Raw genomic sequence first — 24,321 nt, forward strand, 5'->3', positions numbered from 1 at the left:
TTTTATTCTGCAAATACCATCTGTAAAAATTATACATCAAGCCTAAGTATGGAACTCTGATAAAAGTTCACAGTTCTTTTACAGTCAAATTTATTTCATAAGAAAGTTCCATAAAAACAAATGTACGTACACGTCAGTGACGTAAAGAAGAAGCACTTGATGCTACAACACAAACCAAATTCCGTATAGTCTAATATGTTGTGTCATCTTTTTTTGTTTTAGACACAGCAGGGTGCTTGCCCTCTTTGGATAAAACAATTACAGACGTTTTCCCATACTGAACAATTTTCTGTTCTATTTAACCAAAGAGTATGTACAGGTAAGAAATGAAAAGTGAGCACAAAGATGTCCAAAAATAACTTCAAGACAGGATCAAATGAACATCAGTGCTGTGTTTCACATCAGATGCCATGAACAGCCTAGCTATCACGCTTAGGGTAAGCTGCAAGCATAAAGTCAAAGTGTGAGAGTGCATGGTGGAGGATAAAGGGGTTTAAAAAATGACACATTGGAAAAAGGAAGGTTCTTTTGATTTACTTTAAGGCGTAGGCAAGCACCCTGTAGCAGAGAGCTGCGCAGTTTTTAGTACCCAAAACAAACTATGAACAGTATCTCAGCACTCTGCCGATCCTCGTCTGAGGCTTGACTTGGTCTGTAGCTGTCCAAACCCAACCAAGGGAGGTCTCAACCACACTTCTCCCTTTTTTCCTCCTCTTCTTCTTCCTCTACTTCTACCCTCAACCCCCCCCATTCTCGCAAACACGTCAGAAAAACGCCTCGCCCCTCCCTCCACTTCAGTTTGTACTGGAACTTCCTTCTGAAGGGAAAATGGCGGACGGGAGGATATTGGAGAAGGGTGTGTGTGCGTGTGTGTGTGTGTGTAGCAGAGGGTTAGACAAAACAGGAGGAGAGCAGGGAGAGTGGATGGGTGGGTGGGTGGTTGGATGGATGGATGGATGGATGGAGGGGGGGGGGTTAGTAGCTTCAGCATCCATCTCACGTAGTGGGGGGAGGTCATGCCTACCTCTAGGGGTGTGAGCGAGAAGGAGAGAGAGAGAGGGAGGGATGGATGGGGATGGTTTCAAGGTCCATTTCCATCCAGTGATCCTGTTACAACCGCATCTGCCATCTTTTACTCAGACTCCCAACACAAAGACCACCTGCGTTGTGAACTGCATCCTCAGACAAAAGGCCTCTTCAGTCGGTTCCTGTAGTAATTTAAAAAAAAGAAAAAAAAAAAAAAAGAAATTAAAAATCCATCAGCCAGACAACACACTCCAGAAAAACATGTATAAATTTCCCTCAAGATTATAAGGTGCACTGGTATAAGACGTGTATTTGTCTGAAATAAATACCTTTCGCAGCATGCCTCATCACTCATAATTATGATCATTGTGTTTTTCTATGTTCCACCTTAACACTTCTGTGTCACCTGAGAGACAATTACACACATTACTGTGGTGATTCATCCCGATTTATCACCATTTAACAACCAGTATCAGCCAACTAGATAATTCCTTCTTAAGCCTAAATACTTATCCCTACGTTATTTTACTTTGTTTTATAACAGGTTATTTTTCAAGCAAAATTGTCAAAAATGATCTAATTCTAGCTTCTGAAATGTGACGATTTACTGATTTTCTTTGTCATGTGCAATCTTGCGCAATAACACATTACTTAATAACACCTTACAGTAATGTGATTACTTTTTTCAGTCATGAGTAGTGTAAGGGATAACAATTTGAAATTCAGTAGTTACAGTACAGTTATGAATCCCAGTAAGGCTCCATTACCTTGACATCTGGGGGTCGGCTTATTCACTGTCTTACCAGCAGTTTAATTGAAGGTTGATATCAGTTTGGTCTGTCTGTGGTCAGTGGGCATACTGGTCCATGATATGGTTGAGGTGCGGGGTAGGTGGTAGCCTCTACCAAAAGAGGAGAAATGCAACTCCGCGTAATTCCAAAGTTGTCGTCTTTAAAATTTTCTTGCCTGGCTAATGTGGCAAATGATAGCCACAGGTACATGTACATTCAGGAGTCACCTCGTTCTTGGAGGATGTATAATTGCACAGCTGAGTTTGGATCTTCTGGAGAGCTGTGTGCAGTCACAGAGGCTAAGCGAGCTGCTGGGTGATCAGTAAAACCCTTCAAATTGCTGCCTGCTCATTAAACTGCAATGTCCTGTCTTCCGTTTCATGTAATAAATACAGACGATGCGACATGTGGGTGGAGAGGATTTGGAGTTCTTTAAAAGGCACCTTTGATGGATTTTTTTTTTTTTTAATTTAATAGATTAATTAAAAAATAAGCAGCAGATTAATAGTTAATAATGAAAATAACAGCCCTATTCTGGTTACAGTGTGTAATACCCTGCGTAGTCAATCTTAAGGGGACTTAAATATTGTACGTATCACGCCTAAGACTACTCTAGACATGAAGACTACCTTTAGTAGGATTCACAGTCTCGTCAGCGTTGGCCTCCTCTGCTTCTGTTGCGACACCACACATCGACTGCTCCATTTTCTCCTCTGTTCCTCCTCCCGGCTGCGACTCCAGAGGGGAGGATCCTGCTGTTCCTGGTTCAGCTGCCACGCCTGGTGCTACTGGTCTTGGTCCTGTCACGTGAGCAGCAGCAGTTTCTTCCATCTGGGGCAAAGACGCGTTGGTAGAGAACCAATGTCGCACCAAGTCCGCTGTTAAACCACTGGCCTGAGCCAGTTCCTGCAACTGTGTAGAAAAAATAATCTGTGTTAGCTCAAAGCTCCACATCGAGAGGACAGGCAATGGTAAGGTTTGGCTTGTTCCATTTTGATCACAAATTTTAAAAGACCTCATTAAATGACATGATAAGAGTAAATAGCAAAAAACATACCGTAACAATTGAACAATTAGTGAAGAGTAATAAAATCAGCAAACTGACTCGGTAATGTCAGCTACACAGTAATATCTATCTAGAGTTAATTAAACATTTTATTTGGTACATCTATACAATCTAATGCAATCCAGTACAACAGCTCTGCCACATATTCCTTTACAAAGCTTATAATGGCCAGTTTCTCTTACAAGGTATATGTTTATTATTGAGATCATAATCAGAGGTGGAGATGTAAAGGACGACATTATATTCGATGCATTTCTAATATTCTTCCCTCCTTGTATTTGTTAATGGGGCGGGCAAAACTTTAGAAATACCTCTCAGTATAATGCAGTCCAGTTCAACACCCCTTCAAACTACAACCTGAAAAAAAACCTATTTTACAGTGTCAGTCAAAACTGAACATCATGTTTTTAAAAGGTAGAATTTATGACTGAGCTATTGTACTGGATTGCATTCGATTTTACAGGTGTACCTAACGAAGTGGCCACTGAGTGTATGTTCCAGTGCAATATTCTCCAGACCACTATATTAATTTTCTACGACTGATGTCTATAATAGTACAAATAGTATAGAAAAAATAAAAAAAAGGTGCATAATTTGAAATGAGGAGTAAGAATTGCAACATAAAGACCTGCTTGATATATATCTTTTTTTAAACAGTAAAAAAATTAAAATTTAATAAACTTTTTTTTTTTTTTTTTTTTAAACAGCCTGTAGGGAGCAGTATTAAAATTTTCATGTGATCCTTGGGTGACTTGTCTATGCAGTCAAAGAGCAGGTTACGTTGAGAGCAGAACTTCAGAAACATAACCACCAAATTTGGTGAATTTGTTTCAAACTTGACCAAAAAAAAAAATCATTCATCAAAATCAATCATATTACGTTAATTTACTTAGCTGAATTATGGTGGGTGCTGCTGAATATTATACACACGTAGATGCATTTAGGAAGGGAAATTCGATGAGCTTTTTTATCACTTGTGTGGCTACAAAGTCATTTGCATGTAATCCCCCAAAATAACCTCTTCCTAATACACAGAAAAACAATTGAGGTGGATTTGTAGCAGTTAAGAAACTGCATCTTTCGAAGCGTTTATTTAAAAAAAAAAAAACCAAAAGTCAACAAAAGACACTTCCTAGAGTGACTTGCTACCTAGGATACGAGAAAATGTTCTCCTACGGAGCCGTTAGCTAAAGTGGGCAGAAAAACCGAGAAAAACTGTCATATCTTTTACCGTAGCAGCACAGATTAATCATCTGCTTTGAGGGTTTCGGTTGTTCAGAGCCATTGAACTTCTCAAAGAAAATGTGTAAACACTACTTGTTGTTGCCAATACCTGTGACTCCTCCAGCCTGCCGTGGACGTCGAGGTGGGCCTGGAGAATCTGTGTGTGCTCCTTCTGGAGATCCTCCTCCAGAGCCATGGTCTGGTAAGCCTCCAGCCACTTCAGTTGGCCATTCTTCTGCACATATCGGCAGTCCCCAAACCAGCGCACTACTTCAGGTCTGGGCAGTCCAGTAGCTGAGATGAGTTCATCATACTGAGTAGCGCTGGGCCACTGGGTCCGGGCGTAGACTTGTTTGAGCAGGTGAAGTTGGTCTGCTGTCTTTTTACCTCTGATGGCTGTGGGTTTGGGAGAGTGGGATGGTTTTGGTGTTGGGGTGGTGGATTGGGATGGTTTAGGGGTGGAGGATGGGGTGGGGCCTGGGGAGGATGCAAGTGTGCCACTGGATTGAAGCGGCAAAGCAGGACTGTCCAATCCTTCACCCTCCGCTTTGCCGTTGGCCCCTGTCACCTTCAGCATCTTCAGATTTATTTTAATAGGGTTGACTTTCAGTTCTCCTGAACCTTCCTCTCTCTGTCGTTCCTCCCCGTCAACCTCCATCTCCTCCTCCTCCTCCTCTCTCATTGCCCGCTCTGCCTCCTCTTTCTTCTTCTCAGCTGCCACTCTCTTCCTCCTCTCAGCAAACCAACCATGGATCTCCCTTCTAGTCATCTTGGTTTCAGATCGCAGTCTGTCAACTTCTTCTCCAGATGGGTCAGGGTCCTGGGCAAAACTGGCCTCTAGTGCCTTTACCTAAACATGATACAGGTATGGACAGAGTCAATAGCTTGGAGAAACTGAGTAGAACTAAATATGAACAAAAAAAATGAATTGTCAATTGTCAAAACAATTACCAAAAATTACCAAACCACTCTCTGGTTCCATCTCCTCCAAAGTAAGAATTTGTTGCTTTCCTCTCTTATATATCATTGTACACTAAATATCTTTTGTGTTTTTGACTGTTGGTCAGACAAAAGACCTGTGAAGATGTCACCTTGGTGTCTATAAATTTGTGATGGGCATTTTTCACTATTTTCAGGCCTTGTATAGACTAAGTGATGAACTGATTAAAGGGTAACCACTGATTTAGCATTTCACTCCTATAACACGGTCAGACTCGCAATGGACTGTTCAAAAACAAAAAGATAAAAATTGATGCAGCAAAGACAGAGAGTCTTTTTTACTCCAACTCAACCACCGACAGTTCAGTGATTCAGGTGTGTTATGCTTAGCAGAGGATTCAGTTACAGAGGTCCGATGAGCTCACTTCTTTCTAACTTCACACCCCAGATTTTTTTCAATTCCAAACTTGTAGTCTTCAGCCCAACAACACTGGTTTGAAGTTGTCTGAATTTAGCTGATTAATTCAGACTTTGTGAAGCTCCTTCGAGACCCACAAAAGGTTTCGTATAATTTTTTTTTAAAATTTAAATATTTAGTAGTAGTACTCCCCAAAAACAGACTTTGATGTGTAAAATCAGAGTTTCCCTTTAATTGAAAAAAATAATCAACAGATATAACAGATAATGAAAACAATGGTCAGCTGCAGTCCTAGAGCTCAGTGATCACACAGAAAACATTTTGTCAACTTGAATTTTTTCAGCCTTTTATGCCCATGGCTTGTTACACACCAAGGGCAGAGTCTCACCTGGTGGGGTTCTCTCTCCTTGTAGCGGATAGCTGTGAAATCAGGAGACGGTGGTCTGGGGAGTCGGCGGGAAGGTGTGGTGGGTGAGGTGGGAGTCTGTGATGCAGTTGGACTCAGGGGTGCAGAGCTGTGCTGGGGTGTTTTTGCACCAGAGTTGCTGCTACCTTCTGACAGGTCGACAGGGTTGGCACTGCCAGTGGCGCCATTCCCCGGCGTACCTGAACCACTCCCTGTTCCAGCTGTAGTGCCAGACTTATTCTGGGCACCCGTGCTGGTGCGTGTACCTTTGAGGTTGCGAAAGTGGTAGCGCCGGTCACTGAACCACTTACGGACTTCTCGTACTGTGAGCCCAGTCAGAGCGATGAGGCGGTCAACCTCCTCCTGGTCGGGAAACTGGCTGACCTGAAAACTATCCTTCAGAGCATTGAGCTGCTCTTGAGATTTCTTTCCCTTGTAAAAGTTGGGATCAAGGAATGCGTTAACAGGTGTCCGGGAGCCAGGTGTGCTGCTTGGAGGAGCTGCAGGAGAGGGGGAGGAAGATTTTGAGGCAGGGGAAGACGCATCCTCCATTTTGATGTGTGGAGAGTCATTAGTAGTGGGGTCAGCATCATCTGTGCTTGTGTTAGTTGTGCTATTTTTGTTCCCTCTACAGTGAGTTTCTTTGCTCCTCTGTCCATCACTGCCTGTTTTGCTGTTGCTGTTACTGTTACTAGGTTTGCTGTCTGTGGTGTTTTTACTCTCTGTGGTTACTTTTATGTCAGTCTGCACAATGCTGGTGCTGTTGGCTTTGCTGATATCAGTGTTCTTAGCATTTAAATGGCTGGTAACATTACTATTGCTCTTGTCATTTGAGACTGGATTAGCACTGCTGTGTTTCCCATTGACACTGCCCACCCTACCATTACTATGATTACTGCTGCCAAGACTAAGGTTGATGACACTAGCCTGACTAGTACTAATAATGCTGTTAGTGCCCCCTCCCCCACTCCTATTACTATTACTGCTGCTAATGATGGTGCTCCCAGTACTGCTGCTGCCCACTGTTCCCACCACCATGCTGATGCCTTTGTCTGCCACCAGGGCTGCAGCAGGTCGCGCCTGCATCATGGGGCGGGCTGCTGCCTGGGGCTTAGGTGTGACAGCCAGGGCCACAGGAGCACTGCTAACCTGGATACCGTTGGCCATTACAGGCTGTGTGACAATTACCCCTCCTTGGCTGACAAGAGATCCCTGCAGGATATGAGGGATCCCAGTGGCTCCCAGTGAAGCAGGCAGGACTGTGATTGTGTGTTGGGCTGGGCTGTGGTGACTCTGGGTCTGGTTCTGCGAGCTGGAGGGTGCTGTCTGGATGATAGTGTTGAACATCTTCCTCCTGGCCTCCTCGATCTCCTCAGGAGACCAGCTGATCCCTTGTTTAAGTCTCTGGGCTGTGAACCAGATCTTAATCTGCTCTTCGGGGAACTTTGTGACCACAGTCAGGTAGCAGAGCTCAGCCTTTGTAGGGTATGGGAACTTACTGAAGGAGGTTTTCAAGAAGGAAGAGGAGTCCATGGAGGCACTGTAGGTAGGGATGCTGCTCAAAGGAATCATTACCTGGGAGAGAAAAATGTGAAAACGTGAGCAGGAGATTATTATTTGTTTTTCGATATCCAGTTAACTTCAAAATTGTGGGACACGAAATAAAAATAAAAACAATTACCTTGGGGAGGTTTTTGGAGGAAGAAGACGAGGAAGTGGAGGAAACATTTGAGGAGGCTGGTATTGGTGTAGATTGATGAAGGCTTCTGTTCTGAACCACTGAGACCACCTGTAGGGAACAGATTTAAACAAATCCAAATAAAAGAATGTGAATTAACTATTCTATGTCAAATCAAAACAGACTTTTCCAAAACAGCCAAACTAAAAAACAGAAAGAAATAGAACCTACCTGTGTGATAGGGGTCTTGAGCATCGGTAATGCTCCAGAGCCGTTGACTATCTGGATTGCTGAGGGCAGCGTGACCTTGGTGGTTCCATTGTGGACTATTGTGGGAACATGAGTGACCGTCGCAGCAGCAGTCTCTTTTCTCTCGACCTCTCTGGAGGAAGAGATAGAGTGAGGGTCTGAGGAAGACTCGTCAGAGACTGGGTGAGACACCACTATCCGTTTAGGCTCCGATTTGCCCTTCAGCATCCTCATTATTGGGGTTTTGGTGATGGAAATCTCACTATCCTTCCCTGACTCTGTCCCAGTTACCAGATTCTGTTCTACCACAACCCTCCTGTCCCTCTTCCTCAGCTGTAAAGTGGTGTTCAAAGTGCTGGGGTGGACCCTGGCATTGTGCAGGGCCAGCCCCTCAAACTTGGCCGCTGAAACGCCACAGCTAACACAAAAGAAGCTGGGGTCTGCACGGAAGTCTGGGTGCCCAGTGTACACATGATCCAAGAACAAGTTAAGGTCATGGGTTTCAAAGTTACATGGCTTACAGGTGTAAGTGCCAGCACCGTCTTTGACAGTGTCCCCTGCCTCTGGTTTGGAAGACTCTCCGGGGTCTAGGGGGCTATGTCTACCCCCTCCCAAAATCCTGGACTGACGGAGAAGAACAGGAGAGTCCTGTTCAACCTCCTCTGAAGGGCGTATGATCTTGCTAGGTATCATACAAGGAGTAGTAGACTTCCTCTTGCTGGCCATGGTGTGACCACAGGGTGGAGAGGTTTGGTCAAATAGCTGTGAGTGGGGTGCGAGTGAGAATATGAGTCTTTTCCAGTTGACTATAGACCAGGCCTGGGGGATGGAGGAGGGACTTGTCCATAGGTCCACTTGCAGTTCTCACTGCAATTTTGAGGTAAACCTTTGAAATGAGAGAGGAGAACATGTTTTAGTTTCAGTCAGTCCCAATACAATATGATACATCCGTAATTTGTTGGATAGGTTTGCATTAAATGTTTCATTTCAAGTACAAATGAGGGCAGAGATGGGAGAGGAAGAAAAGACTGTGTGAGGAAGAAATAAGATGGGAAATCTTACGCTATTCAGTTCAAGCTGGTTTCCTCTCAGCTGGATGAAACGGCTGGATGTTTTCAAGTTAAAATAGGCAGCATAGGTTATATTAAGGCCTTGTGAAAAGATTCAGCTGAAGCTCTTAAAATCCAGAATTGCTCGTAAATCGTTAATTTGTAAAAAAAAAAAAACAATTAAATTAAATAAATAAATAAAAAAATACATCAAGTCTTCCCCTCAGGTCTCCTGGCTCTCTCTTTTATGAGGGCATTCAAACAAGCTCAGTCTGCTTCTTAACTAAAGGCTTTTTGGGAGCGCTCCTGTCCTACCCCCTTCTTTCCCCTCCCCCACACAACTCTGTCTCACTTCCCCTCGTTCAGACACACCCCCACAGAGAGAGCACATTCTGTATTTTTTTTATTCCAATGTCTCTGTAGTTTCAATGAACACCTTTATAAAAATTGATACAGAAATGTGTTGCTTAAGGTCTGGGTCTACCTAACAATACTGCAAGTGGGTGGTTCAACAGATGTTGCTTGGAGAGATGGCGCTCTCGCCCAACAGTGGTACCGACAGCACGGACAGAAACACACAAACCTGCAAATGAAAATGAATCTTAAAATTTTCAATTCACCTCTTGATCTCTTGTCTCCATACAAAATGGCGAAGCTTCCTGTGGAGTTTTCCCCTCCCTCCTTCCTTCGCTCCCTCTCTCTGACGGAGAGGTAGTGATGCAGTATTGGAGGACAGCTCTAGGGCAATTACTCTCCAAATCACTCTGCACCGACATGACACCTCATGCACAGAGCAGCACAAGCTCACAAAAAGTTCAAAGGCTTGCAGAAGTTCAACAGGAAAACCTTTAAAACCTCTCAAAGTCCAGCCCCTCCCAATGCAAAGACATTTTACTAACAAATCCAAACCAAATGCAGCTTTTCTGGTAGAAAGCCCAAATCTAAAATAATCTTGCCTTTCCTGTGCACAAACAGAGCAGTTCCATGCAAATATTAAACTTGTGTCGGGCTAGTTTCAGATCAAGCATAACTTCTTTATGCACGTGCTCCTGCAGCACAACCATCTCTCCCAGGTGAGCAGGATAGTCCAAGTCAGTGTCATCATACAGTAAACATGCCCTCCTCCAATCAAACACAAATGGAAAATTATTTCTATTCTCTTGTACCCACAAACACACAGACAGCCTGACTTTGTCTCAGAAAGGTCATGGTACATTAGCTCCAAGCCCAGTTAACCCTTGCAGCACTGGGGTGTGACACTGATCTTTCACACACACTCATTGAGCAAAGGCATACAGAGTTCAATTTTCCTGAAGTCAGAAGCTTACGACCTCAGTTCCGGTTTTGCGTCAGCAAAAGTAACTTAATTTTCAGTTTATGTACAGTCTACATATCATAATAAGTTTTTGGAATTTTTTTTAAATCAACACCATAAATAATCAAACAATGATGAGATACTTTATTGAGCCTGTGATTAAAACGTAATTGGATTCTGGTCATCTCTGCCCGTTTCTCACCACTGACAGACCCCTCTCTTTGGATCAGAGCTGGAGAGGTTAACAGGGAAATGAAGTTTGCTTCTGTGGAAGGAACGTGATGCCCCTTGTTCCCCCATGCACCCCCCAGAGAGAGTAACTGCCCTTTGCTGGGGCTGTTTTGCCCCCCCACCACTCCCCTGCCATTCAGTTCTGCATCAGGGGGCACTGCTCTGCCAAGGCAGGCTGGTCACATGACCAACACAAAGGCTTATGGGTGGGCAGTCTCAGCCATCCATCACGTGGTTCTGTTGGGTGTGGGTGGGCAGGCGAGAGGAGAGGAGAGGGAGAGCGAACGGGAGAGGATGGTGGGGGATGGGCAGCCGGTTTGGGGTGAGGTGGCGAGAGAAGGAGGGGTGTTAACTGTCGTGGAGGAAGCACTGAGGTGTTTCAGTGAGGAATTTTCCTCCCCGATACCCCCCTCCAACCAGCCAACCCCATCCCACCCCACCCTGCCATCCCCCGCTCTTCAACGCCCCCTTCTTGGTCCAAACTACAATCACACAGTCCTTCCCTCCTCTCTTCCTTCCCCCCTCCCCCCCTCCCTCCCCACTGCACTGCAAAGCCTGGAATGTTCCAACCCTAGCTCTTCAGCCAGTGGACATAACCTGAAGTTCAGCTTCACTGTCTGTATGTGCACACACACACACACACACACACACACACACACACACACACACACACACACACACACACACACACACACACACACACACACACACACACACACACACGTATTTCAGCGCCTAATGCAAAATATTTACTCATTCTAAAAATAAAATAAAAACGGTAAACTCATAATGTGTCATAGTATAAAGTCTTCTCATTCATGCATATCGACAGCCGTTATGACTGACAAACAGTGCCAACTAAGTTCGCATTACACGCCGATGACGCGAGAAATCAAAAACCACAACTGTGTGAACCCATCTGCAGACAAATGTTGAGCCTCAGCAAAGGGAGTAACCAGAAGAGACCCACAGGGCTCATACAGGTGAGGACTGAAACAATGCACAATGCAAGACGAGCTAATATTGGGGGACTGAAATGGGCAGCTCACGTCTCAGCAATGCCAAGCTCCGATGAGTTCTGTTGACTCACTGGTATGGGCTCATCGGCCAGTAAGTTGAATGTAGCACATATGTTGACTGACCATGTGTTGATGGTGGGTTTGTTTTTGTCACATGTGTCAGCATTTGCATGTGTGGGTTTCCTGTGAGATAGAGAGAAGGGAGGTGGGGTGGGGTGGACGGGGGCGCATCTGTGCTTGCGTTTGTGTGTGTATGTGGTGTGTGGGGGTGGCTGCCTGCATGCCTGCGTGTGAGGCGGTTTGGTGTTGTGTTTGGTGCGAGGTAGTGAGGCTGCCATTTTTCTTGTGTGTGAGAGTCAGAGATCTCCCAGTGACAATAGCACAGAAAGACAATGTTTTTGTTTTCCTGGTTCTTAACCTATATTATCTACGCCCCATCACTGGCTCAGCACTGCATGACCTCCTTTCATCATCCAGCCTGAGTCTTGTCTAGGCCTGGGCTATATCCTCGGAGTACAGGCCAATAATAGCACTCCCACACACTAGGAATCCTACAGCTTGGGTACACGGTGCAGCTGCATGCTAACTGAACTACTACTCTCGTCACCTGGCTGAGAATACAGGTGTAATACTCTTTACTAGGACAGACAATACGTGCACAATATAGACAGCCTTTTCCTTGTTTGCTCCATTTCTTGCTTCTCCGAGTCTTTTTTCCTCCCTCTTCCCCCGTCTCTTCACCCTAACTCCCCCTCCCTCTTCCAATCGTCTCTTCACCCTCTGCTTTCCCTCCCTCCCTCCCCACCGTTCCTTCTTCTCCTCCCTCTCCAAGCAAGTTTGGCCCAGGGAGACAGGTCGGCAGCACTACTGGTGTGTTACTGTCCCCATGGCAACCACCTCCTACCCCCCCCAGCTCATTTCTCTAAAGCACATGCGTGTGGGTAAACACACACACACACACACACGGTTACACGCACACACACACACGGTTACAAGCACACACACACACACACACACGCACACACACACACACCTCCTATGCCATCCAGTCTCTGGCTCTAGCGGTGCTTGTTTGTTCCACACACCCGTGAGTGGTATTTGGAGAGTCCCTGCCCTGCTCCTATTTCAGTGCCTTCCTCACGCGGTGTTGATGTCTCCCAGCTAGGTGTGGTCGCCGTCGTCAAGGCACGCTATTGGACAGAGCTGATGCCGTCTCTTCCTGTTAACTCAGTGCCCGAGTCCCTGTCCAGACATCTGCCTGGGCCACTGTTCTCTGCTCTCTGTGGCTCTCGTGTTTGGCCTGCAACGGCCTGAGGCATGCAGGACTCCTGTATTCACTGTAGCCAACGCAGGCATGGATACATAAACAGGCCTGAAATTGTAGCAGATGCTATCTCTTTCAGAGAGAACTGAAGAACCACCTCTGTCCCCCAGTGTATTCAAGATAATTATCAAGTCTGCACCAGAAGAAAAACACCAAAACACAAATCCTTCGCCATGTTTTCTTCTGTCCCACAAAAACACCTTGCCAGTTACTAAATTTACTCCCACCTTAAAGAGACATGGCTCCAGCTAACCTCCTCTTGTCAATCAGCTCCAGGATTTGACTCACTCATACCTCTGCTGACAACTACGGCTCACCAGTCTAAATGCTTTACATGCTTTGTGCGAATGAACTTCTTTTCACCGCCGCTTCAATTCTTTATACAGCACCGGCAACATTAAGAAAACCTCTATGATTCCTACAGTGTCATTTCATCTGCTCCCGAGTCCCATTTGGGCTGCTCTCAGGTCAGGGAGCAGGCGGCTGCGTGGGTTGCAAACGGCTGCATTGCTGTGGCCACTGCCGGTACATGCGTTAAAACTGGGTTGCTGAGATGGGAGGGAGAGAAAAATGGCGGAACACCATGCTCTGTGCTGTCCAACCTAAAATGGCTGACATCACAAGCTGTTAACCAGCCAAGCAGAGCAAGAGGCTGCTACTGCCGCTGACCCAAACCTCCTCGCTCTGGACGTGCGAGAGGATCGCACTGCTCTGCCCCCGAGATTGTGAAAAGGCTCTTGGGTAGCAGCTGACTTTGTTTTTTTGGTCACACTTGGTAGAGATCTGCAAGTAAATTGTCATTACATGGGTCAACACAGAAAAGAGACGTAACTCACCGATTAAAAGTCTTTACCGAAGAGCTGACACACAGAAAGAATCACTCACGTTCATTACAACACCAGCTGATCATTTGATGCTTAATAACAAAACTAGTAAAGCAAAACAAAAAAAGATTCTCAATATGTGAAATGAATAGAAGTACAGGGCCAAAATGCGTTCTTATTAAGTGTCGTACTGATGAAATCAGCTCAGTATGTGTCAGCTGCAAACCTAAAACTGAGGGAAAGACAGGGAGAGGAGAAAGAGGGGTGGGAGGAGGTCATGGGGGAGTAAGTGAGACTATTCAATGAGATGTACGGCCATTGAGCTGAAGCCGTCGCCACAGCAACACAATGAGATACAGCAAGACAAGGCACAACAATAACAACAACAACAATAAAACTTTTTGCAGCTTTTAGGAGCATCCAAGATTGCCTATTCTTTTTACCCAAGAAGAAGTCCTATACAGCCAAACTGAGTGTCGTCATTCCACTTGCAATCGCCAACAATAGTATGCAAACTGTTTTATTCTGAGAGTAAAAGGTGTACTGTGGGTGATAGATAAATAAATAGCTGGATTAAGCTGCGTGTCTATGCCTGGGACTCACGTGGGCATCAGACACAAATTGGCTGTCTGGGAAAGCTCTGCTCTAATCCCCGGAGTCACACACACTCATGACAACACTGACATGATAAATAACCCAGGCAACCGCTTACAAACTCAGTATAACTGACTGTTAGGCGACATGGAATAAAGCACGAACTCTGCTTATAGATTGTGAAAAGTGTGGAAGCCTTGATTTTAGATGAAAGTCTGGGAACACAGATATTAAAAATCAACATTTTATTAGATCCAAACAAAAAAAAAAACAAGGCCTATTAACACAAGCTTTCAGGAAAACCAAAGTAAATTACTTGTACAATATTCATAAGGCAACTATGAAAAACGATAATAGTCTAACTGACTGGAGGTCAAAGTGATTTCAAACTTCTTCATTCATAGCAAACTGGAGACATTGGGGAAATTCTGCCGGCTGCTAACGCGAAAATCTTACGGCTCTGACTTTCAAGTCAACCGACAACATCCAACTGCACTTACTATGAAAACACTGTTGCCTAAACATGTGGAACAAAAGAGCGGTATTTTGTGAAACGGCACAAACGCAAAAGTGGTCGGACTCTAACGTCGGTCCCTGAGCGTAGCGGCGTCAGATATTTCCGAAAATGATGCGTGTTCACCTTCCGCTCAAGTTAGGCGGAGTGAGTCCCAACTTAATGGGCTTGTCTACATTATAGGTTTCAAACACTGTAACCAATTCAGAGCGGAGAAAAAGGCAAGCCCCCAGCCCAAAAAAAAAAACCTACTCTCCCCCCCCACCCCCCCCCCGTTGGCTGTCGCCATTTTAAGCAGGCGACATGCAGCTGGCCAACACTGCTGAGCCAAAGCGCAGCACGCAAAGGTAAGGCTTCGCAATAGCCCCCGCAAGTTTGGGAAAGGTGAAACGCTCGCATCAACGTGTACCATAAAACCACACTCACCTCGCTTTGTCGGAACCCGGTGTAGGCAGCGCAGGGTTTAAAAAAAAGTTTACAATGATGTGGGCTCAGTGGAGCCAGCGAACTGACGGGAGGTATGGGCTCCACTGATGGCAACTTATAGGTGGAAGCCCCCCTCTGTCCTTCGGCTGGCGATAAACGTGACACGGGAGCCAGGCCGGTCCCTACTACAGCCCCCCTTTTTTTGCGCTTGTTTATTTCGAGTGGCTCTCAGTGTTAAAGCAGGCGGTGGAGGGGAGGAAAATACGACGGACGTACCGAGGGAAGAGACGGCCACGTGACGCAGACGTCACTGACGGTGGAGTTGGCGTGAGAGCTCGGGCTCCGCCGTGAAGAGAGCAGAAGTGAGTCAGACATCCCGTCCTGACTTTGACCCAACACAACCGGGGAGGAGGAGGAGTATGAGGGGGGGACCGGGGGGTGGGATGGGGTGGGGTGGGGCGGGGGTGGGGGGTGGTCGCTGGTCGCGGTCAAGTTTTCGAAAAGGGACCGAAACGGTTCACAGTCCCGGTTAAAGGTGATGTTACAGCAACGCACACCTGTCCCCATCCCAGGTGACCTCTCTTAAAGGGACAGTGCCGGCACTGTGTAAAAAAGTTACCCTATATTCGCCCCCCCAAAATCAACAAAACAACCACTGTGCACACGGAGAAAGCACGTACACCTAGACTAATATACAAAAATATAAAAAAAAAACAAGACGGGTCATTCACATGTTGAATAGCAAAGACAGATGGAATAATGAACCAGCTTCTGGTCATGAACCTTCACACCATCCGTCTAACAGCGTTACAAACTCCCAGACATCAGATGAAATCTTACTATCACGCAGATGTAAAATTTAACAGTAAAGTTAAAATTGTTAAGTTCAGACGTAACTAATTTTTCTGCCTCCTTCAGCCTCACAGTTTTCCGTCCAAACAGCTGTCTTGTCCCCGGATGGAAAATTTCAAATTTTCAAACCACCAGCTGACAGACAGTGAACCTAGGGCTGTTTCTGGGGCCTGGGACACATGTAACATCCTCTTAGATGGGAAGCAAAAAATATGCATTATAGTTACTTTACTTAATAATGTGCAAGTAAATGTTGGAATAAATGTAGAAAAAAGAAAGAAAAAGAAAGCAATTTTAAACGGTTTACAGAAAAATGTATTTTGTTATGAATGTGTACTGTGAAAATGCCAGTTTGGCAAACTAGCATCCGAGTGAACAGTAAATACAGATCTCACAATAAAGTTGTTCTTTACTACAAGTGTTGCTGGAGTTTTGACTCTTTCAGACTACTTACCTTTTCCATGTGTCTTGGAAGGAGGTGAAGTTGTGTCAGAAACCCATTATCTGCATACAGTTCATTTGCCCTATCCACCCAAATCCACCCAAGTCAGATGTCAGAACGGACCAAGGGGAAATGGTGGTTCTTGCATTTCGCAAATAAGACTACAGTATTTCACATTAAATCCACTTAAAGCAACATCTCAGAATAAAACGTGGTCCTCCTAAAAAAATGCTATGTACCTGGAAAAGCCTCTCAGTTGCAGCAGCAGGGGCGCATATGGTTACTTTGCACCTCATCTCATTGTACTTTTAATATCATAGCAGATACAGATTTCCACATAGTATATCAGGGTCACTGTAACTCTAACTGTAAACTGCAAAAACTTAATAAAAAACTATCCTAAGACTGTTATTGATTTTCCATTAAGCTGAGTTTATTATGCATGCATGCAATCAGACTCAAATTAAACTCGATGACACATCCCCCCACATCTTCCTGAATGAGTCAGTGCTCAGTGGGTCAATTTTAAGACTCAAAGGAGGAACTAAAATACATTTTCTGTATTTCCAATTTAGGGGCTTTGAAGAAAAGATATTTATAAATACACTGATTCCACGGCATATGAGACCGCATATCATGTCAAAATACATACAAATGTCCTGGAGCTTAAAAATATATTGTACTATAATTTATGGTCTTAAAATGAGTATTTTAAGGGCTGTGAAAATGTACAAGTCAATTCAGATTTTCATTCTTAAGTGAGAAATCCTGTAATTTTATTCAGTTTCATGACTTAAAGAAATCATAGCTTTATCCAGCATACTCACATATGTACCAAATTGATTTAATTTCAGTTTCATTTTGCATGTGCTCATATTTTGTATCCACTGTCGATTCAATTTTGAATCTTTTAACGATAAATTCATAGGCTAGTCTTTTCTTCCATCAAATATGATACCCGAAAAGTTCATCATTCAATTGTCCGGTTGGTTTTAGGACTGGGGCTATGTGAGAATATACAATTAAAATGATTGGCCGAATCACTTCATTTACAGTACTTGATTAAGTAACATATCAATTCAGTCAAAGCTAAATCATTGTGGTTATTAAGTGATGATCAGGAGAGAATGGAGCTGGGTATGACTTTGAGTGGAGTGAAACTCATCGCCATAAATTAAGCCCTCTGCTGGACAGCTGACAGAACGACAGAAAAATCTCTGTGACTGCCAAAACAGTTCATAATGAAAGGAAACATAATGTAAATGAGCATCCAGTTATGGCCAGTTATAAAAATGGCCATATCATTCAAATTCATTACTTCACACATTTGTTCAGTGATTTGTTCTTCAAGTAAAACCTACAATAGCCAGCAGCTTGATTTGTTTGGTCAATACTAAACATATTAAAGTCAAGTAAACGTGCAGATTTTAAATGCTTCAATTTAAGGAAAACTGGATGTCACAATATAACACCTCACAAGAAATGATAGAAAAGTCAAAAAAAAAAAAAAGAATCTAAATTTGAATATTACAACACCCATTTCCCCCTATTAATAATGTCATGACCACTCAGATTTATCTTTCAACACTTGAGACAGGTGTTGACAGGTACAACTTCTGTAGAAACACTGTTAATCCTCTGAACAGCTGTGCACGTTTTGATGCCACAAAATGTTTTTTCTTTTGGGGCAGTGACATGTAATGTTGTGGTGTACTGACATCAACCCATGCCAAAAATGTCTATCCGAAATGATCCACTTGATGATAACAACTGATATAAGGTGAGCGAGGGAATGAGCGAGAACTTTACAATAAAATACTAAATTCAGTACCTACATGGGGGAAAACTGACACTGCAATGGAAGATCAAACTTCCAAACAGAGAGTGTCACAGTCTGAGGGAAACCTCCTCTCTTTGATTTTTATTTTGTCTCTTTTTTTATCATTACCATTGCACTAAATCTGTAAACTTTATCTATTTTTGTTTTCCATTCGTCTTCTGTAAATGCAAACTGAGTATCTCCAGGTTTTGGACTGTTGGTTGGGGAAATAAAGACATTTTACAGATTTTACCAAATAAAAAGCGGGCAACCGTTCCCAGACCCCCAGGGGCCCCAAAAGGCCGAGATTTACTCCATATCAGTTGGGTCTACATTATTTGATTATTTGCTAAGTTGTTGGAAATTTGAACCACTGAAGTACATCATTACCTATAACAGGTTATCCATCCTGCACCTTGTGGCCCTGCTCTTGTAGAAGGACTGTGTGTCAAAACCTAGTCTTAGGACGTGTATTTTTTTATTTATTTATTTTTTTAATATTGCACTTGTTTGGTGTAAAGTTTAGTTTCATCAAATTGCTTTAATTTATTCTGTTTCAAGTCATTAACACACAGAAAACCTCAGACATGGTAGAATTAATCAATCATAGAAGTACTGTAAGGCTCCAACCAACAATTATTTTCATAATCAGCACATCTGAAAGTTATTTTCTTTAATGATTTCTTTCGTTAATGAACTGATTGATTGTTTAATGTATAAAATTTCAGAAAATACAGAAAAATTGCCATTATTATTCACTGTATCCCAAACGATCATATTAAAATGTTTTTTTTTTTTTTGTCTGATTGATAGCAAATTTTGAGTTTGAAACTGGGAAACTAGCAAATATGCACATTTGACAAGCTGGTACCAGAGGATTTTTGCATCATTATCAATAATAATTTTCTGTCAACTGACTAATAAATTAGTCGACTTAATCATTTCAGCTCTACAGTACTGGTTGGTTTCTGGATGCCTGGGGAAATAACGAAACTGACATGTATTGTGTGGATTGGCCAGGGGCCTCCCAGGAGGGTTAACCTGGCCACCACTAGGGGTCGCTGTAGATTTTATGGTATCTGTCAATAGCGGCGCAGAAACGTCGCACTCTTTCATTGGCCGTTGGTGGCTGGGGTCAAACTTTATTGCGCATGCTCAGACGGCCCTGTACGGTTAGACACAGGAATCTGTCAGATCAGCGGGGTGTACATTCCTCTAATACCTTCAAATATTTCACCTTATTTCTTCTCCTGGTCAACGCCAGAGACATAAATCTACTTCCAGGTGTCACCAAATTTGGACTCTAATTTTTCGACGTCTGTAGCCGAAGGAAACAGCAAAGAATGACGAGCAGTTCAAAGCGGAAAGAAGAAAGTCATTTGCTGAATGGGGGTGTAAAACAGTCCACATGGAGCAAAGCCTTCAGCAGTAATGCTGTCTGGGAAGAGAAGGTCAGTCAGTCGCCCTTTTTAGCCCAACCGTTATACTGTTGCATTTGCTTTTAAGTGCCCCAAAGTTATCAATGCAGCTAATTTATTGTCAGGTGTTTATGAAGACAGCTATGTGGGGCTAGCTGCCATGCTAAGGATTAATATGGTTTGGCTGGTTTACCTGTCAAATAGAATGAAATACCATTAATTGTCTTATATTTGGCTTTGACCAATACACAAAACAAAAAAACAAAAAAAAGGAAAAACCAGCAAGTCGACGACTTTTAAATAGTTGCTGGGGTTTCTGACTCTGTACTCCTTGAAGTCAAGGGATCATTGAAGGGCTTTTTAAATTTCCCATAATATTCTCTCACACCAAAGTATTTTGCTTTTAAGTAGTCCAGGCCTAGGCTTCAACTAACGATTAATTTAATTATCTATTAATCTGTTTTTTTTTTTTATAAATTCATTGATTAACTGTTAAGTCTGATCAATGTCAAAAATGTTAAAATGCCCATCAGTTTCCCAGAGCACAACGTGACTTATTCAAACTGCTCTTATTGTTCAACCAACAGCCCAAAAACTCAGATATTCAATTTACATAAAAATAGAAAAGCAGAAAATTCTTACATTGCAACAAATTGAACTAGAAAATGGTTGACAATTTTGCTTCATAAATTACTTTAAAAATTAATATTTAATAATGATTCATATTCTTGATTGGCTGATCAATAAATCCAGCTTCATAGTCACTCTTGCATGCTTTCTGACGTTGTGTTCGAGTCTGTTTCCCCATCAGTTTATCTTTCCCCAGCCTTAACCTAAACACCTAACCATAGCCAGAGGTAACTTAAATTTAGCTTTAACCCAAACCACAGAGGTCAGAGCTACTTTTGACACTTTTTGAAGGAGAAACAAGTCTGGTGACGCCTTCTCACACCTTCTTACAGTTTAGTCAAAACATTAGATTATGTGTTCCTTTCATGAATAGTTAATCTGAGTGTGGGTTTTTTATTTTTTTATTTTTATTTTTTCTTCCTTTTTCTGTTGAAGGGACTAGAGCTAGACTAGCCCTGAGTACCTGCATCAGGGCTGGATGTGGATATGCTTTTCCATCACACATGCACCAAAAATAAACTTTTCAATTACAAAACATAAGGGAAAAAAAAAAACATGAAATCAGGGGCTGATATGCACTTCTAGGTTAATGCTGGTTGTTTTCTTTGAATCATATTTCTCTTTTTCCTTTTTGACAGGACGAGTTTTTAGACGTGATTTACTGGCTCCGACAAATTATTGCAGTAATCCTTGGTGTGATATGGGGTGTTGCACCGTTGAAAGGATTTCTGGGAATAGCCATGTAAGTATTCTGTACATCCTGTCTAAACCTAACGTCTATCACTGAGCCTCGTCATATCTTATTGTCCTAAAGAAAACACTGAAAATCTAAAAATCTTCATGTGTTTGCCCTGTTAGATTCTGCATCATCAATGCTGGGGTCCTTTATGTATACTTCAGCAGCTTTCAGCAGATCGATGAGGAAGAGTATGGTGGCACGTGGGAACTCACCAAAGAAGGCTTCATGACATCTTTTGCACTGTTTCTGGTGGGGATACTAATTTATGTACACATGTAGACTTTTTACAAAATAAGGTTAATTCAGTAAAGCTTTTCTTTTCACTTTTTTTTCTCTACCATCTAAAGCGTATATTTTATAACAGTCAATTCATGGTGAATATCAAATTAAGTTTAGTAGCTATTTGAGCACAACTGTTGCAGTGGTAGTAGATTATTCATGTACAGCATCTTATGTCAGCCTAATGTCGATTAAACAAGACCTAGTCTATACATTTTTAGGTGACCAGGATTTTGATGGTTTCCGACCGACTTGTTGAGACAGATGTAACAGCCTGCTAATGCTTACTCTTACTAAACCTGACTCTCCACGTTTAGTATGTTGTCTTGTTGTGCATTAGTGTTGCTTTTTAACAATAGGATATTGGTCCTTTTTGAATTTTTAAGCTATTCAGTTCACCACTTTTCATGATTTAAAAAAAATAAATAAAAAGTCTAAGATCCAAGTTGAAAGTTTTAGTGAGTATTAGTATAATGATTTGTTTTGAGATCCAGTGCATCAGTGACATGTAGAGAAATACCTCAAATGTTACAATGAGCTCACAGCTTTTAACCTCTCAACTCTGTCTTAAAGCAAACTCCCTCTTTGTGTTTCCCGTGACCGCGCTTCCTTAGGTGTGGCGGAGGGATAGTAACATAAAGAGGGAATTTTGTACAAAAAAAACCCAAAACAAAACACTAACTTTGGAAGGTACCTATTTCGTTTGTCTAACTCAGACAGCTGAAGCCTCAAAGAACAAAGACTGCATTTTGTCCTACATTGCTTACATTAGATTTGCATTAGGAAGGGATTTCTTCTTGGCCAGTATGGAGAGGAGGAATGATAACCAAAAACCGGTTCAGAGTACATATAGGCATGCAAGTATTGTTTTAATAAAAAATCATAAAAAAAAACCAAAACTGTGAACCTATCCTTTAACATCTTAGAGTATGATCACACTGAAATTTGATTTTAAGAACCGACTGTAGTGTATAATAATCTTGTTCCGGGGCTAATCAGCAAATTTGATTTCACTATATAAGTCGGTGTTTAATGCATTTATTATGCTTATCGCAGGTTCATGAATTTTCCCCATCATGCCATAACATGACAGATTCAGCTGAAGCATGTGCTTTGATCATTGATGTCTAATCTGTCAAATCTTTGTCTTTACCAGGTGGTGTGGATAATCTTTTACACAGCTCTACATTTTGACTGAGGGGAATCCACAGGACACTAAATACAAACATTTCTGTTGAAGTAAATTGTCAAGACACAGGAACTCCATGACTTGAGGGGTGTCAACGCTCCTACATCCAGTATGACTTCTCAGTTTGCAGTGCATCATGGGAATCCTAGTTTGATTAACCAGATACTGCAAGACCACCGTGATGAACATGTTCAAATACTGTACATCTCTCTTAATTTGAGGGGTTCCTTTTTTAAGGCACTCTCCAGTACACTTCCCATTTGTTATATTTCCTTCCTCACTTCATTCTCATCATCATCGGATAAAACAGTAAAGATACAGAAAGCAGTTCAGCTCAGATTGGTGGCAGTTCAGTTTATGCTGGAACAGTACCTTGATGTAAAACAGAAGGAGGACGCTTTCTCTTGGTTGTCTTACTGCAGGGCCTTTCTTCTGCTTTAGAAGAGCGACATGAACACAGATTTCTGACTGTAAAGATAACAACCTGTGTGTGTATTCATCCCAGTTTACTGCTCATTAGCTGATTACTCAAATTACAGGAACTGGGCAATAAATACAGTGTCTTGTCATAAAGTCATTATGATTCAATCAGTCCATGAGTGTAAATCGTTTATTCTATAATTTAGGGACAAAATGCCCCATATCAGAATTACTAAACTACCAGTAAAGGATTAATTCTATGGCTTCACAGTTAAATTTCCCTCCACAATTATATTTACCTTTTTGAGAAATTAATCTGGGCCTGATAAAACAGTTATATAAGAAATGGCATGACTGTAACGCACCTCGTTTCAAAGCATTTTTTTTAATGAAATTTGTCAATTGTTATTTCCTCTGAAGGGTCTGATGTCAAACTAAATGTGAAAAATCAAGGCTCACCACAGCTGAAATTTCACTTGTGCTAATTTTAACATCAGAACAAATGCTGGTTGTAAAATAGGCATATCACCCAATATCCTATTCCAGTGCCAGTATCTGCCAGTAGTATCGATGCGCTGTAACGTCAGTCAGGAACTAATAACCATCTAAGTCATCTGTCCATCCAAATTAATTCCTCAATGCAAAGAGGGAAACATAGATGTTGTGTTGAGATGCAAATGTTCAGATTTAAGCGAAAACCTGGTTTGTGCACTGCCATGATTTGCTGTTTGTGTATCTAGATGTCATTTATTAATGGCATTAGCTAGGAGGGTAGAAATAATTTAAATTTATTATTTTCTCACATGTAGCTTCCAGATCAAAGTCTTACCTGTTGTTTTGGAAATAATTTAAACTTCTCTGTAAATTCTGTATAATGTCTCTTCTGTCAAATCCATCTTGTATTACACAAATTTATTTGTACTTATGTTATATCTTGTTTGATGTAACATATTTCTCAGTATTTTATAGTGAAGAACTTTTAACAACAGTTCTTGCAAAGTTATTGTAATGATACTGTTATATTAGATACTCAGCTGGTGTTTGAAAGGATTGTATTTTCTGATCAAATCTTTTGGGAATCATTAAACATGGGCTTTATTTGGCCTCCATTTTCAAAGAGATGGTATCTGTTTTTTATTGAAATGTAGTAGAAATCAAATATGTTAGTTTTTGTTACACAATGTGACAAAAACTAACATTGTCACAATCTGTGATACAGATTTACCTTTTTACTAAAATGTGTTGTACTGCAATTTACTGTATATTATGGCCACACCTAAGGATTATTTCCTTTATCAATTCATCTGATAATTTTTTCAATTAATTCAATTAATCGTTTATTCTATAAAGTTTCATGAAATACTGAAAAATGTCCATGTTTTCTGCCAGCAAAACAAAAATAGATGAAATAGTAGAAATGTCAAAATAATAATAAAATAA

At 42.1% G+C, this 24,321-nt stretch overlaps 2 protein-coding genes across 10 annotated transcripts; one reads left to right on the forward strand and one right to left on the reverse strand.

Annotated features, from left to right (window-relative positions):
• Positions 1–15,503, reverse strand: zhx3 (zinc fingers and homeoboxes 3). Of its 9 annotated transcripts, none has more exons than XR_005709370.1 (10): positions 15,370–15,503; positions 8,860–8,902; positions 7,780–8,683; positions 7,552–7,659; positions 5,853–7,445; positions 4,217–4,957; positions 2,447–2,729; positions 1,794–1,927; positions 1,356–1,432; positions 1–1,208 (listed from the first exon to the last, which is right to left on the reverse strand). XR_005709370.1 is itself a non-coding variant. In XM_040152456.1 (8 exons), exons 2-7 carry the CDS (start codon positions 8,521–8,523, stop codon positions 1,854–1,856), a joined length of 3,543 nt encoding a protein of 1,180 aa, XP_040008390.1. In that variant the 5' UTR covers positions 8,524–8,683; positions 15,094–15,503; the 3' UTR covers positions 1–1,208; positions 1,830–1,853. The 9 variants fall into 9 exon arrangements, 2 of the variants coding, with proteins under 2 accessions (XP_040008390.1, XP_040008392.1); XR_005709368.1 differs by having other exon boundaries at positions 15,094–15,503; XR_005709369.1 differs by lacking the exon at positions 8,860–8,902.
• Positions 15,504–19,338: 3,835 nt separating this feature from the next.
• On the forward strand, positions 19,339–24,002 carry rab5if (RAB5 interacting factor). The gene is made up of 4 exons (XM_040151689.1): positions 19,339–19,657; positions 20,893–20,996; positions 21,113–21,242; positions 22,429–24,002. Exons 1-4 carry the CDS (start codon positions 19,550–19,552, stop codon positions 22,468–22,470), a joined length of 384 nt encoding a protein of 127 aa, XP_040007623.1. The 5' UTR covers positions 19,339–19,549; the 3' UTR covers positions 22,471–24,002.
• The last annotated feature ends 319 nt before the right edge of the window (positions 24,003–24,321 follow it).

This window comes from Xiphias gladius, chromosome 18 (assembly GCF_016859285.1).
Source record: "Xiphias gladius isolate SHS-SW01 ecotype Sanya breed wild chromosome 18, ASM1685928v1, whole genome shotgun sequence".
NCBI classification, from domain to species: Eukaryota; Metazoa; Chordata; class Actinopteri; order Istiophoriformes; family Xiphiidae; genus Xiphias; species Xiphias gladius.

What these genes read in the sequence shown, in the direction of transcription:
- zhx3 (XM_040152456.1), bottom strand. Translation starts at nt 8,523, where the DNA reads ATGGCCAGCAAGAGGAAGTCTACTACTCCTTGTATGATACCTAGCAAG. An exon ending in AGGAGAGAGAACCCCACCAG is followed by an intron (nt 4,958 to 5,852) that starts GTGAGACTCTGC and finishes TATCATGTTTAG; the next exon opens with GTAAAGGCACTAGAGGCCAG. An exon ending in GACTGTGAATCCTACTAAAG is followed by an intron (nt 1,928 to 2,446) that starts GTAGTCTTCATG and finishes CTCTTTTGGTAG; the next exon opens with AGGCTACCACCTACCCCGCA.
- rab5if (XM_040151689.1), top strand. Translation starts at nt 19,550, where the DNA reads ATGACGAGCAGTTCAAAGCGGAAAGAAGAAAGTCATTTGCTGAATGGG. An exon ending in ATGCTGTCTGGGAAGAGAAG is followed by an intron (nt 19,658 to 20,892) that starts GTCAGTCAGTCG and finishes CCTTTTTGACAG; the next exon opens with GACGAGTTTTTAGACGTGAT. An exon ending in CATCTTTTGCACTGTTTCTG is followed by an intron (nt 21,243 to 22,428) that starts GTGGGGATACTA and finishes TGTCTTTACCAG; the next exon opens with GTGGTGTGGATAATCTTTTA.